Genomic DNA, 24,356 nt, shown 5'->3' on the forward strand with positions numbered 1-24,356 from the left:
TTGGATTAAAAGATGAATGAAATATTCCCTAGAGATTTAAGCCATGAGGATTTCCCGCACAAAACACAAGGGAACACGAACACAGAGCAGGATAACTCGTAAAAGGCTGACACATCTATTGTTTTTGTTTGAATGAATTTACTTTCAGCTTTTAAATCAGAACGTAGTTGAGAGCGGACAGAGTGGATAGAATGCAACAACCAATATTCAACCAAATCCTTCCTTCAAAGACACATTTAGCTACCATCACATAGGCCTATTCACTTTCTGCACATTCTTATCTAGGTTAGATTTGCATATCGCAAGAGCAACCCCTCCTTTTTATTTTTTTCACATTGCTACCATTATGAAGTTCGACATCTCGTATATATAGGAAGGGGAATCTTCATGGAAACAAACCACTCCAATAAATGTACCACCGTTTGTATTTTTTGTTGTTTTCCAAACCAAATAAAAAACTGAATTCATAAAGTTAGGGTTTCATGCATAATTGGGAGGTTCACAAAGCATAGGATGGCCAATAGGAAGTACTACATTGATTATATCTAGGTAAAACTAGGTGGCACATTTACAGTTATCGGCCTGTTTGGTGAATGATCCCCACGTTTGAACGATCTCGCATCTGGACAAATAGAGAGAAGCGTTTACCTCGGTCACACTGGAGTTGTAGAGCACACTTGTTATTGTGTGTTATTTGATTAATTGCCAATATATCAATTGCTCCTTTGTATGCTTCGGATGTGACGGAACGAGGTCATTTAAAGTGGCTTATTGTGGCTTAAACAATAACATGTTTCCCAAATCTCTGGAGAGACAAGGTAAGACACAAAAACCAGTATGAACAAGGTCAAAAAAACCTTTCTTTTTTTTTTTCTTTTTTAAATATGCCAGTCGAGGGCAGGTGAATCTGCAGAACCATTATGCCCATATTGTGCTTGTAATTATGAAATAGTAAGGGATTAACTAAATAGAAAAACATAAAAGAAAATATAAAAGGCTGACGTAAATGGTGTGCAAGATTCTTTTCTCCTTCTATAATATCAATAAAATACTCATTGTCATCGACAGCATCGTCATTATCACCACAGTTTTTAAATAATAAAACAGTAAAAACTTAGAAAACAAAAATATTTTCTTCTTAAGACTGAACAGAGAACAAAGAGTTGCAACACTGGGCTGACTGAGTCTTTAGGTGCACAGAGAGAACCAAAACACTGGACTCCGCACTATTGTCCGTCCGTCCCTCAATTCATCTTTTTAATTTATTTGTCATCCTCGATTTGAGTTCATCAGTCCTTTCAAACTTTCTGTATCCATCCTTCTGATCCTCTGACCCATTAACCCTTTCTCTGTTTCTTTCTTCCATTTTTTGCTGTCCAGCAGACTTAAATGTTGGCACAACATCTCTGCAACTTGCATCGTGGAGTCGCGAGGTCACAGAAACATTGAGAGAACATTCCCCGGGTCCTCGTGTCTGTGCATCTGCATGTTCATCCTCCTCCTCTTCCTCCTCTTCCTCGCTCTCCTCTACTGCTGCTCACATGAGACTAGGATGTGCCGATTCTGCCGATTTCTAGTCTGATGGCTGCAAGAGTGGGAGACATTTTACAGAGTGAACATTTCAGCAGCTACAATATTGCACTCATACATCAATCATGGATTTTTGTAGGTATTTTACTGCCATCGAGTTGTAAAAACTAAGGAGTGGAAAAGATTAAACATTAAACATGCTTTGTGCTCCTGGATACTGCACTGAACTCTAGAAATGTGCATGGCTTACCATTAATGATTTCATCTTTCACTTTATGCAACTCGCGTACAACTTCATCCAAAATGTCCTGCAAAACAAGACAGTTTATGAGTAACACATATTGTGTACAATTGTTAATCTCTTAATCCACATTTTGATGATACCGACCTGTTTCATCCTGTCGAATTCTGTGTCTGATTCACTAGTGCTGCCGATGGGTCTCACTCTGCAACACAAAAGGATACGCTGCATGAACACCACATACTATATTAATGTGAAAAGTGTGTTTTGTTAAAAGTAACCACAGTTTCAACAACTCTTCATACATCATTGTTTTATTCATGTTACTTGCACCAGTGCTTGTAATGAACTGGATAAGGCTTGTGCTTAAATCACACTGGTACATTCTAAAATGTTGCTATTTTACATTCACTACTGTTACTCCTTTATCTACAGACCTGGACACCAGTGAGGACTTTTCTGCAGAGTTGGATCGTTCCCATGGCTTCTTCACGGCATCTGGCAAAGGTGGGAGAAAAATAACTTTTATTACTAAAACAGTAGACTATAAAACAGATCAGAGGACATCTGAAAACAGCAGTTAATGGGACAAAAGCAGTGTTATTCAGTAATTTGGTGAGAAGGGTTGTTTTGTACCTGTTGAGTTCTGATGACCTGGCCCTCTACCACTAGAGTCATCCTGCCGAAAAGAGAGACATTAAGGGTGACTAAACAATGTAAAATCAGCTTTACTCTACGTTTCCCAAAAATATCTAAAGAATAGTTTAACATTTTGGGAAATTAATGTATCATTTTTCTTACAGAGGGTTAGATCAGATGATACCCCTGCCATATCTGTTTGCTAAATATAAAGCCACCTCTAATAGATAATTATCTAAGCTTAGCAGACTGAAAATAGGGAGAGGCAGCTAGCCTTGCTCTGTCTCCAGGTAACAAAATATGTCTACCAGCACCTCAAAAAAGCTCCCTCATTAACACAAACATTGGCAATTTCTTGGAAACTGTGCCCACTCAAGAAATAGTCTGGCACAGGACCCCCCAGTACAACTATAAATAAATGAGCTTTAAAGGTGCGGTTAGTTGGATTTCTTAAATAATTAACTCTGGAAAGAGCCAGGCTAGCTGTTTGCGCTAGCTTCAAGTCTTGATGCTAAGCTAAGATAATGGACCGTTGGCTTCAGCTCCATATTTAATGGGCTGAAAAAAGATTGGCACTACTCTTTTCATCTCATCTCTTCAGGGCACAGGACTTACTTCATCAGGTTTCTCTGAAGCTTTCCGTCTATCAGAAGGGAAAATAAGTACATGGGCAAACAGTGAGATACACATAGATAATATTTTAATGCAAGTCCTTTTTGATATACACATTAACCGCAGGTAAAGTGGAACCAGGAACATGACACTTAGCATAATGCCTGACAGAACAGGTCTTTTTCTAATGTTTGCCATTAATCCCAGGGAAAGGTGTGTTTGTTTGTGTAGCTGTTTTACCTGCGAGCTAGTATGGCATTCATCTCCTGCATCAGTCCCTCTCCCCCACCTCCGCTACCACCACTAGACCGGTTGGAGTCACTTTTGCCACTAGACCCAGGCGGACTGCTCTCATCCTGAGGGCACATTATCAAATGAGTTGCAGTTTTTCTACTAACAGTACTCTTTGTCTCCTTAAGTATGTACAGCTGTGAACAGGGGGCAGCAGCAAAACATATTTTAGTCACCTTAAATAAAAGGTTTATGCACTACATATCAAATATTTTCAACGCTTTACCTTTCCGTCAGACAGCCCTGGATAAGCACCTCTAACTATCTCAAACTGTCCCTCTACCCCTGGAGGCTCACCCTTTGGACTTTACGTAGTTTGGCTCCGGCCAGTGCGGCAGCGAGTCCTGAGGCTTGGAGTTGGGCCCCAGGCGGGCCCCCGGGAGGCCCTCCACCAGTGGGCAGGGGAGGGGGCATTGGTGGGGGCACCGCCATAGGGGGCGGGGGGCCCGGTGGCGGTGGCGGAGCTGGAGGACCAGCCATGGGTGGTGGCACTGCAGCGGGAGGAGGCGCCACAGAGAGCATGGCAGGGTGACCTGCAGAGACAGGGGGGCCTGGGGGGGCACAGATCCAGATCAGTTAACGGCTGTACGGGTTGGTTGACCTTCTTGCTGTTTGGAAGGTTGTACGAAGACCGCTACACACTCTCACCGTATAACGAACACCTAAACTCTGATTACTACACAACTGCTGGCCACTGGGCAGAAACTGGTAATGAATAACACACTATAGGCTCTTCATAGGGAGAGTGATGTTGGTTATACAATTGACTGGTAGATAACAGCTAAATAAAGTGTTTTTACGGACTTTTACGGATTAAACAATGTGTATTTATACTGTTCTGTCTTAACTGTCCAGGGCCCTGTTCTTCAAATGTAGCTTAACTAAGAGCAGATATCTGGCTGAACCCATCGAGTTTATTAAAGTCAAGTATAATTCAACAATTTCTGGCAAAGTGAGTTCTTCAGTTTATAATGTATTAAATGTTTTGTGTTCAAATGACACATATTGATATCAAATACAAAATAAATGACATATGTTCTGGCTCCGTTGCTCAATTTAATTTAAAAATAAATTAGTTTCGAGTGTAAGCCTCTTTCGCTCACGGTTTCTCAAACAAAATCTGGTTTAATTTCGTTTACTTAAATGTTGTTTTATCATGTATAGAAATAGACAGGTTTCCAATCAGGAAATGTAATTGCAATAATATGCATTCTATTGTGTACATGTTTGTGGTTAACAGTAAACGGTCTGGGTCACGATCCAGTTAACAGTCAATAAGCCGGCCCTTTTGCACTTTAGGTTTCATGTCAATTTGTCCATTGTGTAACAGTATATCTGGATAATGCTGTTTTCCACATGAGGAGAACGGGGCCCTGAGAGCAAATCTAATCGGACGCCAGAGAGGAAGTGAAGGTGGACTGTGAGTGTGCCGGGGCTCTAAGTGCTCTATACTGAATGCATTTGACACATGTGGGTTTCATGCTCTTGTGTAGCATTACGGGTGAGGTGCATCTACTAGAGTGAAACTTCCCTTACACATGACCCACACACACGCACGCACGCACGCACGCACGCACGCACGCACGCACGCATGCACGCACACACACACACACACACACACACACACACACACACACACACACACACACACACACACACACACACACACACACACACACACACTATACACTATCCTACTGCTGAGAGACTACCTCCTCCTCTCTCCTCCTCATACTTACTGCTGGTGACCATGGGGGCCTGCTGGGGGACAGGGGAGGGGGTCTTCTTGGGCGAGCCCCCGTCAGAGTGAAAGGCATTGTAAGAGGGGGGTGAGGAGGAGGAGGAGGAGTAGGAAGTGGTGGAAGGGGGCTGCTGGTGGTACACCTGCTGCTGCTGTTGTTGTGGATGCAGTTGCTGCTGAGGGTGGAAGGTGGATGGGTACTGGGTCTGGTGGCTGGGGGGGGGGCCTGGGGCTGTCTGAGCTGTCAGAGGAGGGAGGGGGACCGCCTCGCAGTACTGCGGGGTGAGGGGCAGATGCTGAGAGTGGGGAGAGTAGGAGCCGTCTGGCTGGCCGTTGGAGTGAGGGTGGGGTGGGTGCTGGTACTGGTGATGGCCTGCCATGGTGTTTGGGTCAAGGGGCGGGGGCTTCATCCTCGTGCTCAGGGGCGGCAGGGAGTGAGCCAGAGGGATGGAGGGCTGCTGGGGAGGACCCTGCTTCACAGGCATGGCCATCATAACTGGAGGGGAGGCGGAGGGGGCATACTGGGCGTACATTTGCTGCAGCTGGGAGGCGGACCAGGTGCCGTGTTTAGGGGGCAGCATCATGTCCTGCTGCTGCTGCTGGTGGTGGAGGTGGCGGGCCGCTGAGGGGGGAGACAGGGGGATCTGACGGATCTGTCGGCCCATGGTGGCCAATCCTGACTGGACGGGGGAAAAGGCTGAGGCGAGCGAGGTGGAGAGCTGGGAAGAGAGCTGGGCTCTGTCCCTAGCTGCCCCCACCTCTCTCTCCTGAGAGGGAGAGGAGGAGGCGGAGGAGGGAGGAGAGGAGGCCACACGGGCGTAGGAAGGCGGCAGTGTGCTAGCTCTGTACTGTCTGTACTCGGGAGGGGTGTCTGGGTGGATGGGAGGGGTGGACACTTTATATTGGAGAGTGGAAACGACTGTGACGGGCAGAGAGAGGAGAGACAGAGAGAGAGGAGAGACAGAGAGAGAGGAGATGCAGATGAAGAGGAGGACGAAAGGAGGGCAACAAACAAAGGAAAACAGAAAAGAGAAAAACGTGAGAAGAATGAAAAGCAAACAACTGAGCAACCAAGCAAGTAACGATGAGAAAATCAGGAGCAATCCAAAAAACAGAAGCCAATAGCAAATAAGAAATAATCAAACATATCATAAAAGAACAAGCAGCAGAATGCAACATGACTGAGCCATGGTCAGAAAGCATATGGCATCCCCCCCCAACAGTAGCTGGAAGAAAGAGATGGCAGTAGAGCATGTTGCAGGGACGGGGGGTAACTGATATCGCCGCTCAGGGACAGAGGAGGATGTTTAAGTCTGAATGTGTCTCTAAGGGGCAGACTTGAACATTTATATGTGTGCATGGATAAAAAAGCATAAGGGCATACAGACTGGTTGAAAGTAAGGCGGGAAACACAAACCACACTGGGAAGCCTGTTTACCTGCAGGAACCTATTGTATCGGGGCTGGCATCTGTGGTGTTTAGTAATGATGACATCGCCTGTTTGCTTTTCCTTAGCAAACATTGATGACTTCCATTAAAAAGGAATAAACACAAAGCAGAGCAATTTGCTCCTCAGCACGGTTCTTTGTTGACAGCTGGAGTTTGTTGTGAGGTTTCTTTTGTCGACAGTTTTGTTGCACAGCTAGGAGAATCTGATATGCAGCGCTCAATCCAGGTCGGTCTCCAGGGCAGCCTGTGTGTCTTTGTGTGTGTGTTTATATAGCTGGGTGTGGGTGTGTTTGTTTTGCCTCACCTGATCCTGACGTTCGTCGCTCCCTCTCCTTGTGCGCCTGCATCTGGTGCTGCTCCATCATCCTGTCAGGTGGAACATGTCACTTCTCTTCAAGCTGTCATGTCTTATATCAATTAGTTAAGCTGATGTGTACTTGTGTAACCACTAAGATCTGAAACTGTAAACTACATGTACTAATGTTTGCTTTTATGTGCAAAGACAGCTTCATGTAAGCTCTTGTTTGCAGCTGTTAAAAATCGTACCTCCTCTGTGCCTCGTTTTCCTCCGAGGTAGGTCCATTTTGGCGCTGGACGACTGGAGCTGGAAGACACCAAGGGAGGAATTACAACACACATCAGCCACTTTCTGAACTCCTTATTAAGTTGAGCATCTTATCCACAGCTCTTCTTTATGGGTTTACTTTCTTTACTTTTAATGAAATGCTGAAATAACAAGTTGACAGGAGATTTAGATTACTAAGCAGACATGCCAAATGTTTGCCGGTACAAGCTATTGAGGCTTCTTCTTCGTTGTTTTACATTGGTGTAAAGTGAATATGTTTGTTGGGCAACATACGCAATCTTAGTCTCTGGGAAGTTTTAATGTGCTGATGTTTTAAAAACGTACTCAAAAAACGTTTCTAAAGATGAAGGCTCTCCCGCTCAGGACAGAATATAAGTTTTAACTTCACTAGAAATAATAGAATAACCATAAAGTATAGTGTAGAGTGTAATACAGAGAGGGACACAGAAGTCATGTCCTGAACCCCCTGTCCCTTTCATTCCCCCCTCCCCTTCTTCATTCTTGTTTCTCACATTCTTTCACTTCTTATTTGTATTTACTCTTTCCTCCTCCCCCTGCTTCTGCCTTCTTCATGGTCTCATTCATTTCTCTCTAATTCAAATATTATGCAAACTTTTCTTTCCATCCATCCATCCATCTTCTCCCGCTTATCCGTGGTCGGGTCGCGGGGGTAGCAGTTCCAGCAGAGAGCCCCAAACTTTCTTTTCCCTGGCGACATCAACCAGCTCTGACTGGGGGATCCCAAGGTGCTCCCAGGCCAGCGAAGAGATATAATCCCTCCACCTCCAAACTTTTCTTTGTTGAACAATATTTCACAATGAAAGTGCATTAGCTCTGTTTTTCACTCTGCACTTTGTTTCTAAGTGTCTCTCATAGATATGTGCCTTTTTAATATATCTTGTGACTCTCTTTCTGGGTTGTTTTCACAGCAGGATTCAGAACAGATCTAAAACACGTGTGCAACATCTTTAAGGCTTTGTATGATATATGTACGAGATCAACAGGGAGTCATTACGAGGTACATTTCCATCTGTAAACAAGCCTATCAAATTATAATCCGCTTATATAAAAGAGTCCCAGTAGCGAGAGCAGGCAGAGAAACAGTGTTTTACTGAATGAACAGACCACAGCAGGCCTCATGTGAGGAACTGTGACTTCGCCCCGGAGACCCAACAAGCTGTTTATAACGTAATTTGCTCAATATGTTGCCAACCACAGGAATTTCAACTGTAAACCACAGCAGAGTCGATTATACAGAAATATTACAGTGAAACATCATGCAAATTAATGTAATCAAAATACATGTAACATAAGGTAAGGGAACAAGAACACATGGGACCGTCGAGCAATAAAACGTTGTAAACACAAGATAACCGCTTTACAGTCACTACATCAACGTTGCCTAAATAAGTCAACAGGTTATCAACTGCTTGAACGTTAGCTCTTTGCTTGTTGACTACAGACGGTCTTCAGCCCCCCCGCTGAGTGACGGAGTTAGAGCCTCATGCTGGAGTGGCTATTAACAGGGAGCATCGTATATCACCAGAATACCAGACATTAAACTTCGACGCCCACCATGAAATCAAGAACACCCATGGGTGATATTTCCGTTCGCTGTGTCGCAGAGCGGGGGGGGGGAGCTGTGGCTACAAACTGAAGCTCGAAAAGGATCACAACGAGTTTGTTTGATGTTTAAAATACCTTTGTTAGACCCTTTTGTACCAAATGTTTTGTATGCTTTCATTTCAAGCTTTCTATTTTTATAATCTTTAAAAAATGTCCATGAAATGAGTCTTTTTTGACTGTCATATTGAGCTCTCCATTATGTTTTATGAACGTTTTTGTGTAAATTGAGACTCCCTTTTGCACCATACTCTATAACTCTTGAGTTAACAACAAGACAAAACACAAAAAGGGACAAGTGTGGCTAGTGTTTTATTGTCAGAGTTTATAGATTTTTTATCTTCACAGTCTTCTCAATGGTGTTTTAATTCTATTTTGAGATGTTTAATTTCTAGCATCGTTTATTTCTACTCTTTCATTTCTACTCATGTGCAATGCCTTGTATGTTTTTTATGCTGCTGTAACGCAAACATTTCCCAACTTGGGATCAATAAAGATACAAGCGGCCGAGATGGGTTTTCTCCGCAGGGTGGCTGGTGTCTCCCTTAGGGATAAGGTGAGAAGTTCGGTCATCAGGGAGGGACTCGGAGTTGAGCCGCTCCTCCTTCGCGTCGAAAGGAGCCAGTTGAGGTGGTTCGGGCACCTAGTTAGGATGCCACCTGGGCGCCTCCCTAGGGAGGTGTTCCAGGCACGTCCAGCTGGGAAGAGACCAAGGGGTAGACCTAGGACCAGGTGGAGGGATTATATCTCTTCGCTGGCCTGGGAGCGCCTTGGGATCCCCCAGTCAGAGCTGGTTGATGTCGCCAGGGAAAAGAAAGTTTGGGGCTCTCTGCTGGAACTGCTACCCCCGCGACCCGACCACGGATAAGCGGGAGAAGATGGATGGATGGATGGATGGGATCAATAAAGAACCTTATCTCATCTTATCTCATATAAATCAAAACTGACTTGACTTTTGCTTCAAACCCTAACCTTGTATGTTTCATCTTTTGTCCTAAACATGGTAAATGCAGGTGCTTCATTTAAACTGCTTCTGCTGACCTGGTTATTGGGTTTCTTTTGTTGCACTACTATAATGAGAAGCACAGAGAAGAGCAGTGACGGCTGGAAGATGTCTTGTTTCCCTCTCTCCTTGACACTCCCTGAACTCAGCTTGTTAGCTCATGCTAGTTAAGCGCTCTGCTGGCGAAGCTGCACATTCAATTGAGCAAATATTCAGTCGCTTTGTAAACAAATCAAGAAGATAAAACATGACACAATAACAGTTTGTTTGCTCGGGCTTAATTACACATTTTAAATTAGCATCCTGTTCTTGAATAAGCCTTTATATCCCCAAGAATGCAATGAAGAGGGAGTCGATAGAGAGCGAGTCGGTAGAAAGGGAGTCGATAGAGAGGCCCTCTCACGCTTTGCAGGCTTTGTAAATACAGGCCTTTTGTTCAGAAAGCTCAAGTATCAGCGTGGCAACGTTTTTCAATTGTTTCTGTTTCTACCGGCAACAATAGTTGTTGTAGAAACATACAACTACAAGAAATGATTCAAGAAGAGAAAGAAACTTGCACCTGCTGACTCTCTGGTCAAAAACTATTGTCTGTTTTGTTTTGAGGTGAGACTTCAGGGAATCACACACATAACTCCTCACTCTTCAACTCTTCTGCAGACGTTAATGAGGTAGCTGTGAAGGAGACAATTATCACTTTGTGCTGTCCTGCATATGTGTGATTATTCTGCTGACGAGATGTATGGTATAAGGCGCTGTCTGTTGCCATGGAGAGGCAGGAACAGGAAGCCCAGGGGACAAGGGGGCCTGATCAGACTTGTAAGTATTTTATGGGAGCTCAGGAAACTAATGTATAGTGTGTGATTAATGTGATGAAAAAAAGATTCCTCCCTCATGTACTCCTCAGTTGTTTCTTTAAGCACTCACAAGACCAAGACATTAAAATATGATGGATTACTAACAACAGACAGAAACAGACAGATGGACACAATGACCTTGTCACCTTCACTTAAAAATGAAACATCAAAGTCCTCCCTGACTTTCATTTTGATTTATAGCAACAAAGTTTGCTTTAATATTCAGCAATGCATCGTGTTTTGTAAGGTCACAATAGGTCTGTTTTTGTATTTTAGTGGAAAAAGTAACCTCAGCTGTCACATAAGTGTACTATTTTGAAGTGAAATGTAGCAGAGTCCAAGTATAAACTAGCATTATATTTGTAAAAGTACCTCAAAACTTCTCTTAAGTAAAAGTACTAGTTCCTTTCCACCACTGCAGGCAAAAACAATGCACGATTCCCCTGAACACATCCTAACAAACCTTCTTTCCTTCATTGGGAGAAAATAGCTGAGACTCAACAACTTGTGTTGCAGTGCTAAACATGCATGGCTGGTGGGCGTATTCCTCTACAGCACTTACTGAGGATGATGATGGCTGAAGAAACCCTTCTGAGCACACCAGGTGAAATATCTGGAGTCCGCATGATTTTCCACAGCCAACTCAGTTCAAGACAATACTTAATATGTATCTATACTACCTCTTTTAGCAAGAAACACCTTAAGCAATGTAGTTTAGAACGTGGACCCATGATCCCACCAAAATAAAGGAGTGCTGCCATGTGAGCAGTGGGGTACGACATTAGGGCTCCATATGGGATATTTTAGCCACCAATAGGAGAGTCACAAGGATAGGATGGGATGACACCGCAGTTAAACACTCAGAGATATTCTTTTCTAAACATCTTATGCATGCACACACACAGATTATAAGTAGCTCGTAACCAGAGCTGGTCAGAGGCTATTTAGTAAACCAAGAGTAGGCGTGAGTTTGGCTTCAAACACACTTCAGGGTTCCAACAGAAATCATTATCTGTCCATTTTTAAAAGCTACAAATGTGCCGACACTTCTGCATGTATCGTGTAGATGTTATCGTGCTGCATGCTAAAGACAACGGAAATGTTATGTGTTCATCTGGAAATAACAAAAATAATTATTGCATAGTAATGAAAATAAATATACCCCAACAAATTGATCTAAATGAAAAGCAAATTCCAGTCATAAACCAACCAGTCCCTGTTATTGTTGTTATTGTTTGGCAGAAGTCTGAGGCTGCAGTACGTATTATTAACCAGCAGAGGGCAGGACAGCTTAGTTTAGTTTGACACTTTGAGGGTTTGAACATTGCAGTTGATTGAATATTGATATACAATACAATTGATATATTATAAACAATTTAGACGTTTATGTCATTTAAATGCATTACTTTAATATCTTCCTTTTGTACTGTATGCAACGTACTTCCTGTTTAACAGAGTTAGGGATTGATGAGAAAGTTTCCATTTCACAGTGTTTGCGTAGTCAAAACAAATGGAAAAACAGTCCTAACTATTTGGATTATTTAATTGTGGTTACCTGACATTCTCTTGAGAGCAAAAATAGATTTAAAGACAGTCGGTTGTAATTTGAGCCAGAAAGTTCCATCAGCATTTTCCATCAACAGTTTGACATTCAAAAACAAAAATTCTGATGTACTGAGACGAGCCATTTTACTTTAAAATGTCACAGGAAAACCACTCACTGCCTGCCAAGAAGTGAAATACTTATGTGCACTTTAATATAACAAGGTGACTGCATAAGGGGATGGATTAAACGCGGTGAAAAGAGTGCATTAAAATACAGAAAAGATGAATCCTTACCTCCACAGTCCGGTGAGCTGAGGACGTTGAGAGCGAACAGCATGGCGTTGGAGAAGGTGGTGGCCTCCTCCTTACTGGCGAAGTTCAGCCCATAAACCTGGCGGGCGTCACGCCACTGATGGAAGGTCGGGGTGGCCTGATTGTATTTCAGACCCTTCACTATGGAGTAGTTGATGACCACCTTTAACAGGGGAAGAGAAATTAACCTGTGAGTTCAAATATTATTTAATAACGTGCAGCTGGCTGGTCACCGATAGAGGAAGAAAGGCTGTTGACAACCCGTGATTAAGTATTTAACTCATCGTTATTCAGCAGTTGGGGTTTCAAGATTCTTATTAGTTTCTCCCCAACATTTTACCAGATATTTGGCCACTGGTACACTACACTTTACGATTTCCTAACTTCTAAGGTACCTCGAAATGTAACTCAAATGCATCCTCACATGTCTCCGAATGTATGGTGATACATTCAGAGTAACATATTCCTAAAGGCAGTTCAAAACAGTCATTTGGATCAATTTTGCAGCTTAGTTAAATTTGTATTATGTGTCATCACATACAATGAGCATCAGGATAACAGATTAGATCCAATTCATCATAAAATGTCTGCACGGACAAATTCCTTTAAAAAATCTCAATTGTAATGCAACCTCAAAACACATTGTATCTGTGAAGACTCAACTGTTTTTGCTACTGCAATTGTCTAATACAAGTTATTTTGATAACATGTACCCAACCACCATGTAGTATTAACAAATGGGGAAGATTTGTACTAAAAGCTTCAATAGATGGGCAAAACAATTCTTCTTCTCGCCTACAAAGCCCTTAATGGGCAGGCGCCATCTTACCTTAAAGAACTCATTATACCCTACTGTCCTACTAGGGCATTGCGTTCCAAGAATGCAGGGTTGTTGGTTGTTCCTAGAGTCTCTAAAAGTACAATGGGAGCCAGAGCCTTTTCTTATCAAGCTCCACATTTGTGGAATCAGCTTCCAGTTTGTGTTGGGGCGGCAGACACCCTATCCGTTTTAAGAGTGCGCTTAAGACCTTCCTTTTTGATAAAGCTTATAATTAGGGCTGATTAGATTCAGCCCCTAGTTTTGCTGATATAGGCTTAGTTTGTCGGGGGACATCTTACTTCTTCCTTCTCTCTGTCTATACCTGTGTACTCTCATGTTCCGATTAACCCAGCTTCCCCAAATTTCTTTCTTTTTGGTGTCTATATACGCCGGGATCCAGAGACATGGATGATCCTGTGGTGTCCTGCATCGCGAGCCCTGGATCTTGAGTCGTGGCTGTGGTCCTGGATCATAGGTCCTGGATGGATATCCTTGTGGATTCATCTTCCTATTATACACACATGCATTTCCAAACATTTGGTCTACCTATGTTGCAAATGTATTATCTTTTCAATTTACACACGGCATCTATTGCACGTCTGTCCGTCCTGGGAGAGGGATCCCTCCTCTGTTGCTCTCCCTGAGGTTTCTCCCATTTTTCCCTTTAAACTGTGGGTTTTCTTCGGAAGTTTTTCCTTGTACGATGTGAGGGTCTAAGGACAGAGGGTGTCGTATTGTCATACTGATATTCTGTACACACTGTGAAGACCACTGAGATAAATGTAACATTTGTGATATTTGGCTATATAAATAAACATTGATTGATTGATTGAATATATTTGAATGCCTGTAAAAAAAACAAATACGGACGCTGTACATTAACCAAATTAATGAATGTAATTGAACCCATATTTATGTAGCTCTAAAGTCATGGCATCAGAAGGAGTGTGATACTGATTATTGTCCTCTCACCTGCTGGTCCTGCAGTTTGACGCCCACCACCCTGAAGGTGTTGTTGGCAGTGTTGTGGTAGATGTTGATGCGGCTGAAGCCCTGCTGCCCGGGCTTGATGGGCACCCACTTCTTACTGGCATCGTCGTAGACCATCACTGAGGCCCGCGCCTGGCAGATACTCTGTTCACTGTGGAGAGAGGACAGGAGGAGAGGCCAGTTAAATATTGTAACTATTGACTGAAGAGAGAGGGTGTAGAGATCCAGTTACTAAATGTTCTTTTGTAAGTCTCCTTTATAAAAAGCTGAAACATGTTGTTGTGAGTCTTGTGTGGGATATTTGAAGCAGCATGTCATTATTACAAAAGGTATCATTTTCTTAGCATTCAACAACAATACAATCCATTTGTTTTAAAAAAGCAGTCAAAATCCCAAAGGTGTTCATACTGTAGTTTGAATCATTTTTGGTTAAATAGATAAAAAAACAAAATGAGAGAGGCGTTTATGAGAAGCTAAGTTCTGAGCAACTAATGTTTACAGACAGAAACTTAGATCATGATTAAATTAAATTATTTTACATATCATTTAAATCATTTAAATGGTTATGTTATTGACTTAACAAACAATATATCCCTCATAATTGCTGACCTCAATATTTATTGTTAAAACATTTGGGCATTGTGCAAGTGTTGTATATATTTGTTAACAGAGCAAGAGAGTCTGGTAATCATTGTTTTTGTTATGTTTATGTTTTATTTTTCTGTATATTTCCACATTTAACTTGTAATATTCTTAAGTATTAAAAGTGCATTGGTCTTTGAAAACAGTGTACTTGCGTTATCGTGCTATTATATATTCATTGCAATTATTTCTGAGTCAGAAAGTGGTAATATTGATAGGCCTACAGAGAAGAACTGGATAGTGGGGAGGACTTTTGTTCCCAGTAGTCATATTAGAGAGTATTAGATTACAGAGATACTCCACTGCGCCTCTCATACAGTTACTGTTGACCAGAATAGTGTCAAAGTGATGTCAAATGAAACCAATGAAACAGAGTTACTGTATAATCATGTGGTTAGCTGCGGGTCACTGGGGAGCCACACCTCTCTGCAGTCACCACATCAGGAATACACACTGCCACTGTGCATATCTGACAGCGTGTGTGTGTGCTGAGTCCAGGGTGGGTTGCCATTTATAAAATCTATAAACAAGACCTCAACCTAAAACTTAACCCAGGAAAATTCCCCTTTCCCTCCTGGCCTTTACTGTGGCGGTGGCAGCATTACAGCACATTAAGAAATGCTTAGAGGCGTCACTGCCGACGAGTGTGTGTGATGTTACGAGTAATAATACAGTCTGTCAGCAAAAAAAAAAGTGTTTGATCAGCAAGCAGGTTGCTAGCTGGAGACTCATTTGGTAAAAAGCAAATGAAAAGTCACACATTACACACAGCTACAAGGATAAATGAAATAATCACGTTCACAACCGCAGAGCTGAAAGGGTATTCATTCACTAAAAAAGGTGGCCATTGATATTTTTGGAATCACCCCAATTATAACTTTCAAGAGATGCAGCTTTAGTTTATAATAAAACAATTGTTGGTGTTGTGTGTGTAACATTATGACCTTAGCACCATGTGTCTCTGAAGGTGAAAAGATAACAGCAGTCAGCAGTGATGCTGACCGGCAGAACGGAGGTTGTGAAGTGACTAAACGCTGCTCTCATTTTCACTTCCAACACCTTAGGGGCCGTCTCTCCGGCAATCAGACTCACATTAGCAGTCTGAACGTGTGCGAGCCAAGAAAAGCAAATCAAAGTGCCATGTTGATGTGCTCACGGACTGTCAAGAGAGCCTTACTCTCTGCAATAGTTCATCATATGAGATGACATGATAAAATGAAATGTACATTTACTCACTGCAGCAGCAACATATGGCAGACGTATGGAGTGCACAAGATTTCACTTGAAACCACTATAACATGTACTTTTACCGAACGATAATACATGAGACTTCGGAATGATGAAGCGACCCTGTTAGAGGTTCAAGCAGCACAACACTGTATAGTGAAAAAAGGCAGAAGTGGTGACAACAAACAAAAGTATGATGATTCGTTGTATTACCTGACTATAGAGAGAAAAGTGAAGGAGATAACACTATGACTGTAATGCTATACCATAATCAATGTAGTATGATTACATTAACAATAAAAATGGCAGATATAGTAAAATAACGAAACTAGAAGAGGACACTGTGACACCTTGGAGACACCCCCCCCCCCCCCACCCCGGGCCGGCTCTAACACATGGTTAGAGTCGACGGCTTCCTCTCACTTTCCCTGTCCTCATCTGCTCTCCGGTTCCCTCGGGGTCGTCCAAACACCCTCAAATAGCTCCCCTTTATTGGCTTCACCCAAACCCTGCATTCCTGATACATAGTCCTGGATTTTATTTGTGCTTCTTGGTTTTAATTACCCAAAAATGTGCAGCACAAGTAAGGATTTCAAATGTAAGAGACGTTTCCTGCTCTTAAAATTCTCGTTATCAACATCCATTTTATTCTTTTATCTAAAAATCTTGAATCATAAGAATCTCAGAGGGAAATAACCTGCTTGACAAATGACAGAGTTGTTTATACCCATGAAACAATGTTTCAAAGAGGCTTAGAATAAACTGCACAGCAACAACTTGTCATCCCTCTGGGAGAAGCCTTTAATGCTCACTTGACAGATGGATTTCAGCAACAACTCCCACATTATAACCGCCCTCCCCTCTGTCAACTCTCCGTCATTCCCCACTGCACAACTGTTGTTGAGTTAACCGGCAGCAATATCATATCAGAGCTATCACAACACCATTTATTCATGACAATGATTTGAGTGCGGAGACATTTTGTAGACTGTTTAACACAATAAATATCCTCCATCAATGGGACAAACAGGAACTTCAAAATCAAACAGGAAACACATTTGTCTCTTACATAAGCAGATGTGAATGAAAAGTTCCTAACATATGGCACAACATTCTCCACAATTCACTCTGGATACAATCTAAAATCCAGTTTGTCAGCCCTACGATTCATCCTTAGCCAAACATGCAAATGTCATAATGCTGCTCATTTATCAAGATTAAGAAAACCAAACTCATTTCCTGTGGAAAATAATAATACATTCCATCATTGATAAGCTAGGCTGCAGGATATATCAATCTGAGAAGTTCAAGGCCTCAACATTTAATTCAGTATGAATGTAAAACCATGGAGGTTAACTAAAGACATCATGTTTCCTACATCTCAAAATAAGTTTAACACACTCTCTAATCACATAACTGACACTTCTCTCCACTTCGGAGACCCGGCCGAGGCTCACTGGGAGGAGTCAGGGAGGGAGGAGGAGGTGGCTGCATCACTGGGATAGATCTTCTTACAAAAACAGGCCCTATTTCTGGAGTAGTTTGGGCTAGAGGGATGGAGGGCCTCCAGCTCCAAGCCGACGGTTTCACTTCTCTTCAAGCAGTCCGAAATAAAGCGGGCGTCCACTCTACTCCTCCTTTACATTCAGTACGTTGCTCAATCAACACATCATGGGATGAGGAACTGACAGTGTGCTCAATGCCTCTGTGTTGGACAGAGTTACTGAGGGCTCTCTGTCGGTCACATGACAAAGAGGAGACAACGCACAATAGGGCACATGATAGCTGCTAAACATCACAGCTGCTTCTACAGAAAAAAAAAGAAACAAATCCAGAGGCCCACTTGATACGTGACGTTTTTCAGTTAAAAAAAGGGGTGACTGAGTACAAATATGAGGCAAAGAAAACAGAGTGACTATGTGTTTGTGATGAAGGGATATCAGGCGATATGTCATCTGACAAAGGTCAGCTATTGCGGAAAATCACAATCAGTGACATTCAAATAATGTGATGAATCAAACCGATGTCCAGAGCAGGAACTCACTGAAGAACTGAAGGTCAAACTAAAGAACAAGATAACGTTATTTTAGAATATTTCAATCAGAAAAAAGACACCCTTTTCAGAGATGAACTTAATGATGTTTTAAGCCTGCATTAGACCCTTTTCACAGATACTGAATTGTCACAGAAGGAAAAGCACAGGTGTAAGAAATAACATTAACAATGGCTCCATTCCACTAACAACCAAAGCACTCACCTAAATGAAAAGCTACCTTCAATAACATTATGAAGTTGCAGCCTGAACTATAAAGCCTAAAAAATGAGCTAAAAGATGCCAAAATGCTCCAGAGAGTTGAGGCAAATTGCAGAGTCAGCTCATATTTCTCTGTGTGATCATCACTACATGTGACCTCATTACGTAAGTATTCATGGAACCTTTGTTAATATAAACATTTTTGTTGTATCAGCACAAAGCAGTTTCAATGAGTCTCCATGAACTGCAGCTGATCCTCCTGGCAGTTTCTCTCTTCAGGACGCTCCATTGCTCTAAGGGTTGGAGCCTGATGGTATTTTCCCTCTTGTGCGTTCTATAGACTTCATCTTTAAAAATGCATAAGCACTTCCCCACGACCAGCTCATGAATAAGAAAGATAAATACTGTATGTAACTGGCTACTGGGAGAATAGTTGTTTTTTTGCTATTAAGTGATAGCAAATAAAGTGACAATATATCTGTATTGGTGAAAAGAAAACGCATGCACTTGAAGTCTGGTTCTCAAATGTTAGCTCGACTTGATTTGGCTAACAGCTCACATCTGAGCATTTCACCTTGTTTTTGCTGGACTAAGCAGATTTCTCAGCGGAGGGAGGCTGAATATTATTTATCTCAAAAAGGCAGCCTGAGAGGGTTGAGAGAAGAAAAAAGGGCCAGGAGTATAGAGAGAGAGAAAGGGAGATGAAAAGACGTCAGAGAAGAAGACAGAGCAGAGAGGATATGAAGGATTCTGCCACACTGAGGCATGTCAAATAAGCCTCATAGGCCAATGGTGAAAAGGAGGCCACATTCCCAGGCTTTTGAATCAAGCAAAGCACTTCCCTGCACACATGGTTAGACATATGTGCCCCCCCTGCCCCTCCCTTCTCCACACACACACACACACACACACGCACGCACGCACACACACACATACCATGTATACATCACTTCAGGGGACATTACATTGACTTACATGCATTTCCTGGAGACTTATCCTAACCTTAACCATAACCAACACATGCCTAACCCTAACCCTTAACCTAACCCTAATCCTAACCAAGTCTTTCCCGTAAAATTAATGATTCCCCTCACGGGGACCTCCATTTTGTCCCCAAAAGGGAGGCGAGTCCCCGCACGTGACTATGTAAACAGATTTAGGTCCCCACAAGTACACACACACACACACACACACACACACACACACACACACACACACACACACACACACACACACACACACACACACACACACTGTGTCAGGGCTGTGTGTATTCAGTCCATTAGCAGATGTCTCAGCGCTGAGAGAAGTGATGATGCCTCAACCTGTTCACAGGATGGTTGGAGTGAAACAGTAGTTTCATGTTTCTGTCAGCTTCATTATGAGATCAATGGATGTATTTAAGCTGGGGAAGTGTTTCCTTGGCATACTGAGAATGTGTCAGGCGGTTTGTGGCCTTCTCTCTGTGCAGCACCCGAGGGCAGAGATTCTGTTATCGTCGCAATTAGCTTTTGTTGCTAAGCTAATTGTTTCATCCTGCTGGTTCGCAGAGGAAGGCATCGGAACAGACCGGAACAGACCATGAGTCACTGACACGGCCCCGCACGACCCGTACATCACAGCAGTTAAGACTAGTTTTCGAGATAAAAAGTGAAATGTAAAGGCCCCATCAAAGGTTATCTAAGATGTAGAAAAGTTAGCTGTCACCAAAATGTTTGTAAGTGTTTAACCAGTGATAAAAAAATAGGTGGATTTGTAATGACAATGCTTGTCGCGAGTATGAGGGCGCAGTTAGCGTAGCTTAGCTCTTGTGTGGTCATGACATGAGGCTGCTCCACTCAAACCTAGTCAACTACTTTACCAAAGATAAATTACTGATCTAGTCAATTACTGATTGACATTTCGGTATTCTTTTTAATAGTATTTTTTTGGGCAATTTATCACTGTGACAGAAGAGGAATGAGAGAAAATGGGGAAACCCTGACTGCACTGATTCGTCTCAAACTGTGGACTTTAGGGCCTGAAAATGTAAACCGCAAGCCAGGATGCCTCGCAAATTATGCACTGCTAAGTGATCATTTTGATAAATATATAACCTTTGAATGAACTTCCTACTTGCACCTGTTACTACAACAGCAGCAAATAGTTGTTGTTGTTGTTGTTAGATTTCCTTAAGTACTTTTTGATTGAGTTGGAGAATGTCCAATTTCCTGACACATCTGCTACATTATACAATGAACACCCACCTAGAGGCCAGTCCAAGGCCACACTGTTTAATTCACAATCCCCAAAAAATAGAAGCTCTTAAGAAAAGACACATTTAAAAACCCTCACAATCAACAATACACCAGAACCGAACTTTTTGCTTAAAATTATTTGCCTTTAAGGGCACCACCTAAACAGACCATGTTTAAAATAAGGGGAACCAGAAAGTCCTGGCATACACCATGTAACCAGCACCAGTTCTATGCCTTTCATGTCTAAAAAGGCGGACCTGATAGATGATAGACACAAACAGACATCCTAATTAACCTCTCAACAGTCACATCAGATGTCTAAGAAAAGACACACTCTAAGAAATGAAATATGGATGTTGTTTGCATTAATTGCTTTTTTTTATATTGAAACTACTAAGTAAATGCACTTTTTACAATTAAATCAAGAGACTTCAATTGCATTTATGTAAAAGTTCAAAGTTTTGGGATTACATTACCATGTTGTGTTGTATTTAAATGGTAAAGTTATTTAAAACGCACTGATTGTCCCAAAGTGCTTACTTTCTCAGCACATGCGCTGTAAGACCGGGGACATGCGTCATTTGGATCCTGTGACTGTGAGATTGATTGATTGATTGATTGATTGAAAAGTTTATTAACAGCTTGTATATTGGGTACAGTACAGTACAGCTCAAAACATACAATTGTTAAGGGGATGCAGACCAGAGAAAGACTTTCGTCTTGTTTACATCAGGGTCCCCCATTTCCAATTCATCATATCATTTAAGACATATAAGACATACAGATGGCTTATTTACAATTTACATACAGGTGTTTTTTTACATACAGATTGCTTATTTACAATTTGCATTTTAGATTTCGTTCTAATACATCCTAACTGGACATTTAAGACATACCAAGTCTACAGATATACAGTTAGTAACAGAGTCTAAAATGCGAGTATATACATAGATGGGGGGGGAAGCTGTCCATTGTACGACAGGTTGAGATTTGTACCATTACCGGGGCCAGTTTTGCAATGCTCTCCCCCGAAGGTGCTCTTTAAGAGAGGTTTTGAAGGTAAGTATAGTTTTACTTTCCTTTAAGGTTAACTTCGACCTCCGGGTGGCCTTACTATGGAGGAGTGGATTGAGAAGTGCCTATCTCCAAAAAAAAAAGCACCTAAACGACGTCTAATATGTTCTCTAGCTGTTATTGTTGTTGCATAGCAACCACCTCGCACTATGTTCTGTGCAGAAGGCAACGGAGGGACTATTTTATTTTGAACATCATTATTTAATAATAAAAACTATTTAAATTGGAGTGTGTATTTTTCTTTCACATTGTCAGCCACACGTGGTAACCGTTTTATAAATGCAATAGCTCACTTCAGGCCGTGATATACGAATATCTATACAATATGGAGTTGTCGACACTCCGCTTCGCGTCGGGCCGAACCAAGCCGTAGCATAACAGTGCTGGAGCAGAACAACAGTCTGGAGGAAGAAGTGGGCCGGTCGGAAAATTCACTAGCAATCCCCCCTTCCCCCGTTGACAATTTACTAGCAATAACGAGGGCCGGTCGAGATTCCCGGGCTGATTTTTAGTCCCAGTACGCCACTGAACGTAGCTATTATGTAAGGTGCTGGTATATATATATACTAACTGTGCTTCCCCCCCCCAAAAAAAAAAGTTGTAAATCAAACAAGTGAAGTACATGCTATGTTATAAAGCCGTGGAGGGCGGGAGTTTATAAACCAAAGAGTAACCGCCCTTACGGGACGCTGTAATAAGTAAAGCGAACGCACCCGCAAGGACACCTAGCCTCCTATTGGTTGAGGGATTTTGACAGGATTGTTGCACAAAAGTTTCGAGCGCGCACAGAATAAATCTGAGAGCAGAAAAAATCTGTAAGCAGCAATATATCTGAGTGCAAGCGTACAGTTTGAGCACAAGCAGAGCACATCTAAGTGCAAGCAGGCACTATTTGAGTGCGAGGACAGGGTTTGAGGGAAATAAATACATAAAGTAGCTCTTAAATTTAAATACCACGCTCTTGAATAAAGATAGGGAATAACCCCCATAGACAGGAGGCGAGGCCGAGCCCCGCGGACTGCAGCTCTCTTCTCTCTCTATGCTCCGCTATCAGCTGATCGCTTGCACGGTGCATCGAGCTCAGAATCCCTCTTCTCTATCTCTCTCTCCTCTATCTCGACTCCTCTTCATATCTCTCTCTCTATCCTCTATCTATCTCTCTCTATCTCTCTCTACTCTCTCGCCTCCTCTCTATATCTCTCTATCTATATAGTCTCTCTATTCTCTCTCTCTCTCTCTCTCTCTCTCTCTCTCTCTCTCTCTCTCTCTCTCTTTCTATATACACAGCGGATCCGCTGCCCGTTTAACAGCCTCATCTTTGTCAAACTTTCTTATGTTCTTTCTCTAACACGTAATGAAGGTTATTATTATTAAGCGTTTTAGCTCCTATGTTGTTAATATTGACCGCCATTTCCTTTATGAAGTATCTGGTTTACACAGGGTTGCCAACTTTGGGTACCTGGCTGGAGTGAGATTTTGATATCATGGGTTTAATTACGCATATGCGCACTGCTATCGTGTCAGTAGCGGGACCTTAGCATATATAGGATATATATACAATATACAAATACACAATATTGGACACAGACTATAAATGGCACAACGTTTCATTCAGTAATGAAAGTCAAACACATGTTTGTTTCCACTGTTTTATTGTGTGCATAAGCCTGTCGCGATAAGCAATTAATTCAATTATCGTACGATAAATAAAAAATAACTCGATAACTTTTCTGACCTCGATAAATTGCCATTTACATGAGGATGTGACTAGCAGTTTGAAAGGATGTACTTGAATTATTATTATATATTATCATTATGTCAGTGGTCTAAAATGGTCATACAACGGTGCCGACAATATTATCGTTTATCGCAATAATTTCCGGGAAAATGTATCCAACAAAATTAATTATCGTGAGAGGCCTATAGCCTACATGAAACACACACACACAAACAAATCTACAGACTTACTCCAAACTGTCAAATATATTAATTAACGCACTCTCACTCTCATATACTCTTTGACTCTATTTTGGCCTAGTAGAACAATAAGCAGCAGACTTTTACTTTTTTATCATTTCTACTGGATCTTAGATCTGCGCAATACGGGTCGGCTCCCACTGCTCTGCTGTCTGTTAACGTTGTTAAGAGTGGTGGGGGCGGGGAGGGAGTGGATCGACAGCTTGAGCAGCTGTCAACTCAACATTGTAAATAACCAACCAAAAACGATCGCCGGTTCATCTTGTTTTTGGCGTGAGAATAGTTTGGGCAGCGTGAGAGCGTGAGACTGAGAGTGAAAGCGTGTGTCACACGCCAGATGCGTGAGAGTTGGTAACCCTGGTTTACACCAGTAGATGAACTCCTGTCCTTTCTGCTATCATACTTGATGGATATTATTATAGATGCAACAGCTTTAAACAAAACATTTTAACCTGTATCACAATGTGTTGCAGGTAAACGCAGAATTCACTCGCATCACCACCGTTCCGCTGCTGCCTACATTCATGTCTCAACTGGATGCCATTCGTCTCAGCTGATGAAGGTTTTCAAAAAGAAGGGGGGAACAACAGGACGCAATTTGGGCCTGATCATGGCAGCCATGGACAAGGTATGTAGTTGTATACAATTGTGTAGTTTGGGCACTGCAACACCATATTCTCTTTATCTCTCTCTTGTTGTCCGTCATATA

General features: G+C 42.1%; 1 protein-coding gene across 3 annotated transcripts in view; it reads right to left on the reverse strand.

Annotated features, from left to right (window-relative positions):
• Window positions 1-121: 121 nt before the first annotated feature.
• Window positions 122-24,356, reverse strand: part of evla (Enah/Vasp-like a) — a 47,404-nt gene continuing 23,169 nt past the window's right edge. For 2 of the 3 annotated variants that reach the window (XM_034222118.1, XM_034222117.1), the window contains exons 2-14: window positions 14,219-14,387; window positions 12,409-12,589; window positions 7,050-7,107; window positions 6,808-6,869; window positions 5,053-5,973; window positions 3,611-3,864; window positions 3,263-3,378; window positions 3,026-3,053; window positions 2,408-2,450; window positions 2,209-2,269; window positions 1,919-1,976; window positions 1,781-1,838; window positions 122-1,585 (exon numbers count right to left, since the gene is read on the reverse strand). In XM_034222118.1, coding sequence (XP_034078009.1) covers window positions 1,548-1,585; window positions 1,781-1,838; window positions 1,919-1,976; window positions 2,209-2,269; window positions 2,408-2,450; window positions 3,026-3,053; window positions 3,263-3,378; window positions 3,611-3,864; window positions 5,053-5,973; window positions 6,808-6,869; window positions 7,050-7,107; window positions 12,409-12,589; window positions 14,219-14,387 — 2,047 coding nt within the window. In that variant the 3' untranslated portion in view covers window positions 122-1,547. The remainder of the gene's footprint in view (window positions 1,586-1,780; window positions 1,839-1,918; window positions 1,977-2,208; window positions 2,270-2,407; window positions 2,451-3,025; window positions 3,054-3,262; window positions 3,379-3,610; window positions 3,865-5,052; window positions 5,974-6,807; window positions 6,870-7,049; window positions 7,108-12,408; window positions 12,590-14,218; window positions 14,388-24,356) is intronic. The other variant, XM_034222119.1, reaches the window with a different exon arrangement.

The sequence above is a fragment of the Gymnodraco acuticeps genome, unplaced genomic scaffold (genome assembly GCF_902827175.1).
Source record: "Gymnodraco acuticeps unplaced genomic scaffold, fGymAcu1.1, whole genome shotgun sequence".
NCBI classification, from domain to species: Eukaryota; Metazoa; Chordata; class Actinopteri; order Perciformes; family Bathydraconidae; genus Gymnodraco; species Gymnodraco acuticeps.